Raw genomic sequence first — 11298 nt, 5'->3', positions numbered from 1 at the left:
TCTTTCTTAAACGCTCGAACAAACTTGTCCAAAGGAAAAAAAAAACAACGTGGCCATTTTGTGGCAAAGGCTGTAATTCATTCTGTCAAATTATTAAAGAAAATTATTAATATTACCGAATTTTACGCAAGTAAAACATCATTTTTCTGTTTAAAGGTAAAACAATTTCATTTTCTATCTATTTGTAATAAATTTTGCGATTGTAATTTGTACGTTCCTAACACTAATTTTCTACCCTTTCAATCGACGCAATGGCTCCATAGATCTCCTTTGCGTTGTTTTGATAAAAATAAATTCAGTTTTGTGTTTGTCAAAAGAAATTCAAAAAACTTGCAAGACATCACTGAGGTTTTTGATTATTTATATTCTTCTAGCCAGTGATGCGCAGCACTATTAGAAGATGGAGTTAGACGTTTTAGATGACGAGATAATGGTAGTTGTGACAGAAGAAGAGTCTGATAACGAAGAATTCGTGGGAAACTTTCCAAAAAAAAAAATTAAAGAGGAACTTTTGGATGAGACGGACGGTACATTCTCTAGTCAAGAATCTATGAAGCCCCTCATTATAAAGGAGGAGGTATTAGATGAGGATATAGACGAGTCAGTGGAGTATTTGTACGAAGACCAGGAAATCTGTGGTGATTTTGTTCCTGACGACTCTGATTTATATAAAGTTGGTGAGGATGACGATTATGTGCCTGAGGAAGAGCCGCCTGATGAAGATATTCCTGAAGAAACTATTGAGGGTAGGAGGAGGCGCAGGCAACTAAAGCCATGGCAGTGGAAGTCATTTGTAAAGGTATTTATTTACTTCAACCTATTTTTATACATTTCCGCACTGTGGTTCCGCAAGTTACACATATGCTCTGAAACAGAAAAAAGCTCTTGTAAATAAAAACCTCCATTACTAAAAAGTCAAACTTTTGTTTAGGAGCTGCGGGAACAGTATGAAGAGCTGCAAGATGATGAAGAGCTTCTGGTGAACTCCTTGGCTGAAATCATGAAGAGTGTGAAACCTCCTCCGCTACCCCAAGATCACTATATGATAAATGACATCATGTTTGAGTAAGTGGTGTCTCGGTCAGGTGTTGGCAAACTTCTTAAGAGAATGAGCTTCCTGCAACAAAACCATAAGAAATGACCAGTTTTAGAGTCTGAAAGTACCAACCACAAATATTATCGTCATATTATTAATATATGGTGTCCCTTTTTTTTTGGAAATTTGAATTTTTGTTATGTAAAAGAGCCACAATTGTACTCCAAAAGAGCTGGTTTACTGACCCATTCTATGCTGATTGCCCATTAACTATCATTTGCGGTTGTATGGGTGTTTTCTAGCAATGCATAAAGCACTTCATTGAGTTGAAAAGATTGATTCAAATCTTTCACTCGCGGAGATATATCACTCATTTTGCTCAGTGGATCTGTAGAGTAACCACCACCCCAATGCAACCAAGTAAGCGAATCATGCAATACCATGATACAATCCTGCCATGTTTTTCCAACACCCTCTGAACAACATTACGTGAGGCCTTTCCACTGCGCAATTCGCCACACGACTGAGCGCAGGGGTGTTACTTAATGCGATTTTGACACCCATGTATTGGCCCCATTTATAGTGCTCGTATATAGTCTTTACGAAGTATATATGTCAATACTTTTTGGTCATAACACTAGTGAACTGCATTTATTGTGTTTGGCTGTCAATACTAACGAATACAGTTTATTCTTATTTTATTCTTGTAAGTGATTTTGTTTGTCGTAGATCAAAGGTTTTTGGGGGTTATGAGAAAGTATGAACACTCAAAAAGTTTGTTTAATGCCTACAGATTATGCTTTAGGATTAAACCTTCTCCAATAAAATGACTAATTATGACATAATGTTTAATGTAAGTATTCCTAAACTTTGTATACAGTAGCTGGCAGGTGGGTGGCAACATCAATGAACTTGAGTTGCTGGTGGCGAAAGGGTTAATAAACATCCATCCAGCTAATTTTTGATGAGACATAAAGATAATGTGTTTGTAGGAACTTGGTATGAAAACTCATTCTGTGACGTCACAGTGAAAGCACCTCCTTTTAGAAAGATTTTGTTAATTTAGAAATAATTGAAAGATCAAAAACATGTTTGACCTAATTTTTACTTAATTAATGACTGCTGTTAAACAATGAATGTATCTATAGGAATTAGCCCACATCTGTTTAGTAAAGTGATAACATTTTTTGCTAACATAATAAAAATAAAAAAATTATTTAAATGTAAACATTAATTATTTATTTTCCAGATGCACTGAGTGTCATGCTATATCAGAAACCATTCCCGCTGCTGGTCGGCACTATCAAGAGAAGCATGGACCTAGATACCTGATCTGCTTTGCTTGTGGAGTTGATTTCAGAAGGTATGTTTATAAACTTAAACAATATTTTTAATAAAGTTGCTCAAAAAGTGCTACTTTACGTAGTTGTTCAGCGTTCGCAATGTTGGTTTTTGCAAACTAGTGCTTTTTACTTTCCAGCTTTTTAAATTTATTTTTGCCCGTAATCCATAAGTATATCAAAGAGTTTGCATATCCAAAAACTTTATCTATATTTTTATTTTACCGATACACGTTTATTAATATTATTAAGTCCAAAAAATATTATTCCACGGTATTAATTAAATATTTATCTCGCCTATGGCCCATAAAAGACATCTCGGGACTCGTAAATGATGACACACTTTGCACACTTGCATTGAAATGTACTATTACAATACATATGTTGTCATTTTCCCGCACTAGTGTGAGAATAAGCACTTTCCGTGCCTATGTCAAAAATTTAAAGGGCCATATGGCCCATATGTATTGTAAAACGTTGCTCAATACGCATGCAAATAGGTAATTCGCAACTCGTGTCGTACTTGTATCGTAAATAACTACTTTTTATCTGATTAGCGGCGCGCTCGGGCGAGGAAAACGCACGTGCCGCCTCGGCCGAGGCACGTCTACACTGGCCGGTTTGTGCGTGAGGAAATTGCCTCGCGCGTATGCTCGCTGTGTGGACCCGGCTATTGTAGAAGAAAAAGTTGTTTGACTTTTAGTAAAATGATTTCCTCCGTTTTTGTTGTTAGGGTTCTTCGCAACAGTCTGATTTTGAGGGTCGGAAATTGCTGTTAATTTCATACTTTCCAGTCTTAGTAGTTATTTATTTAAATAACACAATTTAGCAATAACGATAATAAAATGTGAATAAAAGTACAATAGAAACTTAAACTAATTAAAAACTAAAAATCTATATCTAAAGAGGGCCCCTGGGGCATAGTGCCAAAGATACTGGCAGCATTTCCTCGCTGAATCGCAACGCTTATTCGTTGAGCGAGGAAGCTGCCAGCTCTTTTGTTAAACAATATTTATTAATTTTTGTTAAACAATATTTATATTTATTAATTTCATACTTGAATTTTAATAATGTTGTGAACGTCACTTCGTCCTATTCTGAGTAGCACTTTAGTCCATCGGTGGTTTAAAGATGGTGTATTAAATTTAAAAAATAAATCTTTGACAGCACAACAAACTTATACAAGCACGAGAAGCGCTGCGTGGCGCCCGACGCGCAGGTGGTGCTGAAGGCGCGCGCGCTGTCCGTCGGCAACAAGGGCCGCGCGCGCCCCTTCCTGCAGCCCCGGACTCTGCGCCCGCAGGGCTACCGGTACCGATTAAAAACATAAACTTTCCTCAATTTTCGCAACTTTATGAAACAAAATAATATCATGTCAAAAATTCGAAATATTTATTGTTGTCTTAGCTCTTCAAGAGTGACCCAGGAGACATCAAATTTTAGCAGTGACAATTCATAAAATGATCGATTGCCAGCACAGTGAACCTGCTGCCGAGGAACCATAGGGTTACAGGTACAGCCACTGATATGTTCTGTACAGGAGCTCTAAGAAAAATTAGGGAGCTCTGCTTATCTTTCGCGTTCAGTTCACGGCGTACAGCACAATCTCCTCATGTTAGAAACTGTCAAAATTAATCTCATAAGTAAGGACGTTTTTTTATTTTGTCTTCTGGGTCACTCTTAAGAAGATAGTAAATATAACTGAAAGTGGGCGAACCAACTTTTTTGTGTTGTTATTCTTTTCCGTTGTCCAAGGGACAATACTGGCACAGAGATGTTGTATGACGATTTACTAATATGCTCAATGGATGACCTCTTATAGAAATGGACTATAACTATCACAAAAAATGCATGTTTGATACATTAAAATTCCATAAAATCAGAATTTCAAGAGGTTGTCCGTAACCATGGTAACGAGTGACACTAAAAAGTTGATCCACCCCATTACATGTAAAAATTTAAAAAATAATACATGAGAAGACTGTCTCAGTTCGTTTTGACAAAAAATATGATATTTCAGCATTTCATCACAAATTTCGATTCCGGTTTGTTACAGCCAAATGTCATAATGTCATTTTACCCATTTGACTAAATCCCAAATTGTTTTAGTTCCAAAAAGCCTAAATTCCCAAATTGACTTGTTTTCAATACAATCAAATGTCATAATAACATTTACACATTACATCCGATATTCAAAATGTATAGTTGGTAAAATGAACAATAACTTCAAATACCGAATTATTATTAAGACTGAAAGTGAAAATGCATAAGATTCATAATTACCAAAATTCAAACTTGCCCAAACATCATAATGACACTTTCTCATAATACCTAAAATTTTAACCACGCAAAATTTTAATTAAATTAAAATTTTAGCTGCCCTGCGTTGACTGATTGCACTGGAAAACCAGTGGGCGATGGGGATATTATTATTATAATTAATTTAATTACTCATTGCTTAAAAACTGAAAACTTGATCATAATTTTAAATATTTTCCATAGATACTGTGTTTTAGAATTTTTTTGACAATGTGACGTTTTTGCATCTAGTTCATTTGATTTTTAGACATTTTGGGAAATAGTTTAATTAAAAAATCATCAAAACACGATCAAGACAAGTTTTAGACATTTTGGGAAATGGTAGAATTGAAAATTTATCAAAACGCGATAGAGTTTAAATGAGTTATAGTCATATTAAGAATACGGTAATTTAAGAAGTAGGCGTAAGTCATTTCGAGCTTTAGACATTATGAGAATAATCTGTTTTGATATTCTGACATTCTAGAAACACGTTATTATGATATTTGGCTGTAACGAACCGGAATCCAAATTTCACATGTTTATTTTACAGGACAGTTGAAGGTGGTCAAGTAAAGATGAGACAAAGGTTCGTTAAGTGTAAATAGCATTTAATTTAAAAAAAAAACAGACGATAATTTTACATAAATTATTAACCTAATCGTGGAAAGGGACTATTTTTTTAAAGCCCCTAAATAACCTTATATTATTGTATTACTTTTTTTTTTATACTACGTCGGTGGCAAACAAGCATACGGCCCGCCTGATGGTAAGCAGTCTCCGTAGCCTATGTACGCCTGCAACTCCAGAGGAGTTACATGCTTTGTAATAAAGATAAATAGATACTTAAAAAAAACATCCAAATGCTCTTACTGGGATTTTAAACCAACTTGGCAGGGTTATTACCAACTACGCGATAATGACCATTACAAATGGTCGTGTATGGGTGTATCAACATTTCTTGTCGCTCAAAGCCATGGTAATGTCTCCTGGGTCACTATTTAAAAGTATGTATATATAGGATGTCAGTTCACTAAATGTGTTTTGTGGCGTACGGTCAAGGAATTTAATTTTAGTACCATTTCGTACCTTGTCACTGTGACAATAGTATGAGGGCCCTTTCATAGAGGGGAATTTCATATTGATTGTCACTTTGACAAGTTACTTTGACTGTACCTATTAAGTAGTAGTAGTAGTAGTAGTGACAGTAGAATATTTACACCGGGATAGATTCCAAATTAAACAGTTGATCAACCTACATACGAATATTTACTTTACCTTCTAACCAGTAAGGTCTAAATTTTATTGTTACAGGTTCGGGTGTGAGCTGTGCCCGGCGTCATTCAACAACAAGCAGGCGCTAGAGTCGCACGTGCACCTACATAATGGCGAGCGGCCATTTAAATGTTCGGCGTGCCCGTTTGCTTACACCTCACAATCTGCGCTCTCGGTATTTTTCTTTTTCATAGTATGTTTAAGATTACGATTACTAAATATAGATTGATTCTATATTTAGTGTACTCGACAAACTGGAAACGAAAAATTTCCAATATTTTTATATTGGAAATTTTTCGTTTCCAGTTTGTCGAGAGCCCATACTTGCAGAATTGTATCTCCATTATTTGTATTTTTTATTCAACTCTGAAAATAGGTAGGTATCCGCGCTTAATTTTGGGTACGGGCAAGTATGCCACATTCAATATTTGTTTAAAAGTATTAGTTGTCTATGTAAATAAGAATAATATTGGCGTATAATGAACACTAGAGAATCTATTACCGTTAGAAAAAATACTTAACACATTCACTGCCGGGAACCCACCTGGTGGGCGCTCGTGAACTTTGTTCAGATGCCGGACAACCCACAGGGCGGGTTGTTTTGTACGCAGTTATAGAACACCGGTTTCTGGGGTAGTGCGCCGTTTTTTTGTCTGGCAGTGAATGTATTAAAGATTATTTTTCAACAATTTAGGAAATTGTTTATTAACACAATTTTCTCGAACTTCCTTCTTCATAGTAATCAAAAATATATACTTAAATAAATAATTATCTTAAAATCTGTTTGCTTCGTGGAGCCCTTCTTATATACATGCTAAACAAGATCACGTTATAAAAGTTTTGAAATAGTAATAGTTTGGTTATAATATAGTTTTATTATTTTACACTTTAATTTCGATTTTTAATTTTTAAGTTTTATTTTAAACAAGTATTAAGTGTATTTTATTTTATTTTTTATTAAAACTTTTATCACGTGATAGTCTTAAGTATGATATATATGAAAAGGGCTCCACGAAGCGAAATATTTTTACGCCAAATAATTAAAAACATTTTTCAGATTTACGATAAAGACAAAAGTTAGAGAAAAATGTGTTACTTAATAATTGCCTGACTTGTTGAAAAAATAACTTTAAGATAATTTTCTAACATTATTACGTTCTTTGACATATTTATTACCTTTAAAATAATATTTAATGTTACTTACTCGCTTTTTCACGCCGCGCGCGTATCCCGAAAATGAGACGCGGGGGGCTATGTTCAGCGTTGAATAAAAAGTATAAGTAATGCAGATACAGTTCTGCATGTGAAGACTTTTTGATTTAATATTTCAACCTCTATAATAATAGTTTATTCAGATTTCTGATTTCTGAAATATTAATACTTTTTGAGATATTGGTGAAAAAGGAAATGTCTTCTTTTTTCCGCCTTATTTTGTCTACAACTTTTGAGTTTTTTGTGTGCTAATAAACGCTTCGAATACATTTTTCTATACATCTTTCCAATTCCAATGAGGTACGACACGTATTTTTAGGAGTATTTTTAAACCATTTTGAACTTATCGAGTAGGCAAATTATGTGATTTATGTGTTAAACGGAGTTGTATAGCGCCATTTTATATCAGAACTTGTTTTAAACTTTACACAACCGATACAGTTAATGAATGAAAATGTGGTATAAAAAACCAATGCGGAGTCGTATTTGTGCAAATACACAATCTATAAAATAATTGTATGTGGTTATTCGGAGAACTATATTATTATACATAATGTCAATGTAAATTTGTTCGTGTTGTTACTCTGTCCCGTCAGCCAGGAGACAATACAAGCCCAGTTTTTTAGAAGGAATGTTATAGTGGAATTATTTCCTTCCCACTCCTATATATTTCCCACTGGCCTTACAGTTTATAATTAGTAGAGCTTGCACAAAAATTGATGTTTGATGAATTTAACTATAAGACCATAGTTTTAAAAAGTGACCCAGGGGACGCCAATGGACCCATCCACAGGTACCCTTAGTTGAGCGAATTACGTGGTGGTGGTTACGTGAATGTAAATTAATGTTACATATTATGAAGTGTTCTTACCGTTGTCTATTGCAGCGACATATGAAGAAACACAGCGACATCAAATACGTGTGCGAACACTGCAATCGTCCTTTCCATGTGAAGGCTGCTCTCGTCACACATTTAGACACACATCTGCGTAAGTAGACAATGTGAACCTTATTTCAATAGAATAAGATCGTAATTAGTTAATATTTGCTTTTATCATAAGTTTCAGAGATGTATATTGGATCGGCAGGGGTAAATCACTGCACCAGTCGCAAAAATATGTCTAAAACAAGTAAACTCTGCATCGAAACTAGTTGCAGAAACAATGATAATAATGCGTATGTGTTGTCATTGCTGACAACATTATTAATATAATAATAATTAAGTTATAAATTTACAACTTCAAGGTCGTTTTTTGGTTGGCAAATTTAGATTCCTGGGCCTCAATGGGTAATGTTCGAAATATTGCTTTCATACTTATCTACGTTATTTGATGGTTGAATTTAGATTTCGTATACCAAACTATAATATCATGCTTTTCACTATGAGCTCCCGACTCAACTATAATAATTTCATTACGAAACGCTTTAGTGAACTATAATGAATTTGACCATCACGTGTCGCCACGGTCAAAAGGTCAAAACAAAACGATAGAACAAAAGATATCAAGGAACTTCTTTTTCAGTAGATTATTATGTTTAATTATTTAGGTTGGATAGTAGAAAAAGTATTATTTTAGTTAACTAATAAACTAATAGAAAAAATATTGTATACAATAGTGATGTAATCAAATCAATAAGCTTTTCAATCTCGTACCTTACTTAGGCCACTCAGCAAGCTTCATGGCTTAAACACGGTAGTGGACTGAAAAGCTCTCTATTATATCACGATTGTATAAAATTCTATTTTTAACCAAAAACTCGCCTTTGTATGATAGTTAGGCAGATTATCGAAACATTCATCTTTGTCCCGCAGCATACAAAAAGCACGGGTGTGAAGAGTGCGGAAAGCGGTTCGCTCAGAAAAGTGCCCTGTTGCTGCACATAAATGGAACACATCGGAAGTTACCACCGCCCTGTGCCTGTCAGTTATGTCCGAAAAGGTAGGAATATTTCAAGTTATTATTTTTTATTCTTGATTAATCTTAACCTTTTGACCGCCACAGTCGGCTGTGGCCGTTATCGGTAAGGACACCAACAATGGCCACAGCGGACAGCTTCGCCAATGCAATAGGGACTTACGCGGGACTCCGTAAAGTTCAATTTCGCTTAAACAATCGCTATCGCCTGACGTCCGGGGCACGGCATATTCGTTCGCCACCTGGCGTTCAAAAGGTGGCCCTTTACACACTCCCGACTTCTTGCAATATCTCAATCTCAGCTAGAGCGATCCAGTAATTTTTAAATGCTCCCGGTATCTATGTATATGCAATCGTTAGTGCAACTGTTTAACGATTGTTTGTATCTGCAAAAGTGGCGTTGGGTTAAGGCCCTAAACTATGTATGTTACCTTCAGCAAAATATCAACCTATTGGTTGGCTTATTGGTACAAGAACCTCCCCTCCTTCCTCCTTTATCAACTTTGTAATGGATTAGTAACCACTTTCTGCCATATTTTTAAACTGTTCTTTATTTTCAAACAATAATAAGTCGTAAACTGGTTATTCCTACTAGTTACCACCAAGTTGTTACCGGTGGTAACTACTGATAATTTTATCCCACCTTTTCCCAGTAGTTACCACGAAACCGAACCAAACCGGGTTGGTGGTAACTACTGGGATTTTTTTTCCCAGCAGTTAACACTGGTAAAAGGTGGGATTTTAATTCCCAGATTCAATCCGGTTTATTCGGTTTGGTCGTAACTCTAAATATCGTAAAATTTCGCAGTAGTTACCACTGGTAACAACTTGGTGGTAACTAGTGGGAATAGCCATGTAAACAGCGCATGTGCCTAAAAAACATAAATATTTTTTATTGCAGGTATCGAAGAATGACACTTCTAAAGGCCCATATGAAAAAAGAACATGGTATGCTGTTGATGACGAGAAAGGTAATTGAAACTTTTCATTGTGTCCTCAGTAGTAAACTTAGTTAACCTTTTCACCGCCATTGACTTGATATAAAGTCAGAACATTTCGTGCGCCAGACGCCACGACTTGATATGTTATGCGGGTTGTCTGCGTGCAATTTTTGACATGGTTGATGACACTTTATTATAAGGCTAAAAAAGCAATATTTTTTAGCCTAAAAAAGCAGCATTTCATGTTAAACTATTGGCAGTTTTAAACTCTCGTATGATAAGCATCCCGACCGAATCGAAAGGAAAGAAAATGATTTTTTGTGCTCTATACAGCATAGTCGCTTCTGCCTCGGGGTTTGAACCCCCCATCCCCCTTGTCACCGTTTTGTTCTTCTTAACCTTTTCGCCATCACGTCAATGAAGTAATAAAGTGTCATCAACGCCACGTATAAAATTGCACGTATACAAACCTGACCAAAACTGCGACTTGATATGAAATCGTGGCGTGTGGGGCTCGAAATGTACTGACTTTATATCAAGTCAATGGCGGCGAATAGGTTAAAGTCGAGTTCACCAGATTAGTCTTCTATATTCCCACCTTTTTTTCAGATGTTCTTCAAAAAGCTGCCAATGATGACCGACACGCAGATCCAGCAAGCTAAAGTCGTCCTCAAATCCGAAGAGCCCGTGTGCACCGTCCAAAAGGAGGAGATCCCGGACCCGAACGAAGAATTCCTTTCGTATATAGAACAGAATTGTGCACCTAGTGTTAATGGTGAAGATAACTTTAAGAAAGTTACGGTGAAAGTGGAAAGTTAACATTGAGCTTTTGAAATTAGATTAAATTATTTATTATTTTTTATTATATTTGTTTTTTATTTAGGTAATTGAAATGAAATCAATTTTTTGCACTCAGGCGTCTATTTGACAATTGATACCAAAGAGACATTATTCTTCTTTCTTTTCATCATGTTACCCCCTGCTGGGGTGTAGGGCTCGAACCATTTTCTTCCCCTGACTCCGGTCCTGGGCAGCTTGGGTAGCCTCCTCCCACCCCATCCCCGATACACCCAACTCTTGCTCCACGGAACGGCGCCAAGTAGATTTAGGGCGACCATGCTTCCGTTTTCCGGGCATCTTCCAGGTCAGGGCCACCTTGGATAGGTGGGCTTCCTGGGGATATGCCCAATCCAATGCCATTTGCGCGTTTGGATCTCCTTATATACGGGTGCTAGTCCGGTTATTCTCCATAAGTGAGCGTTTGACACATAAGAACACGT

The 11298-nt window shown here is 36.1% G+C and overlaps 1 protein-coding gene across 3 annotated transcripts; it reads left to right on the top strand.

Moving 5' to 3' along the window:
• Nucleotides 1-3: 3 nt before the first annotated feature.
• LOC133524049 (protein suppressor of hairy wing-like) lies at nt 4-10929 on the top strand. Of its 3 annotated transcripts, XM_061859834.1 has the most exons (11): nt 4-156; nt 375-799; nt 932-1065; nt 2286-2399; nt 3544-3687; nt 5228-5263; nt 5989-6124; nt 8048-8150; nt 8975-9101; nt 9979-10048; nt 10628-10929. In XM_061859834.1, exons 2-11 carry the CDS (start codon nt 401-403, stop codon nt 10835-10837), a joined length of 1473 nt encoding a protein of 490 aa, XP_061715818.1. In that variant the 5' UTR covers nt 4-156; nt 375-400; the 3' UTR covers nt 10838-10929. The 3 variants fall into 3 exon arrangements, with proteins under 3 accessions (XP_061715818.1, XP_061715817.1, XP_061715819.1); XM_061859833.1 differs by lacking the exon at nt 4-156 and having other exon boundaries at nt 236-799; XM_061859835.1 differs by lacking the exons at nt 4-156; nt 5228-5263 and having other exon boundaries at nt 236-799.
• Nucleotides 10930-11298: the final 369 nt, after the last annotated feature.

Source organism: Cydia pomonella, chromosome 13 (genome assembly GCF_033807575.1).
Source record: "Cydia pomonella isolate Wapato2018A chromosome 13, ilCydPomo1, whole genome shotgun sequence".
NCBI classification, from domain to species: Eukaryota; Metazoa; Arthropoda; class Insecta; order Lepidoptera; family Tortricidae; genus Cydia; species Cydia pomonella.
This window is presented reverse-complemented; position numbering and strand designations above follow the sequence as displayed.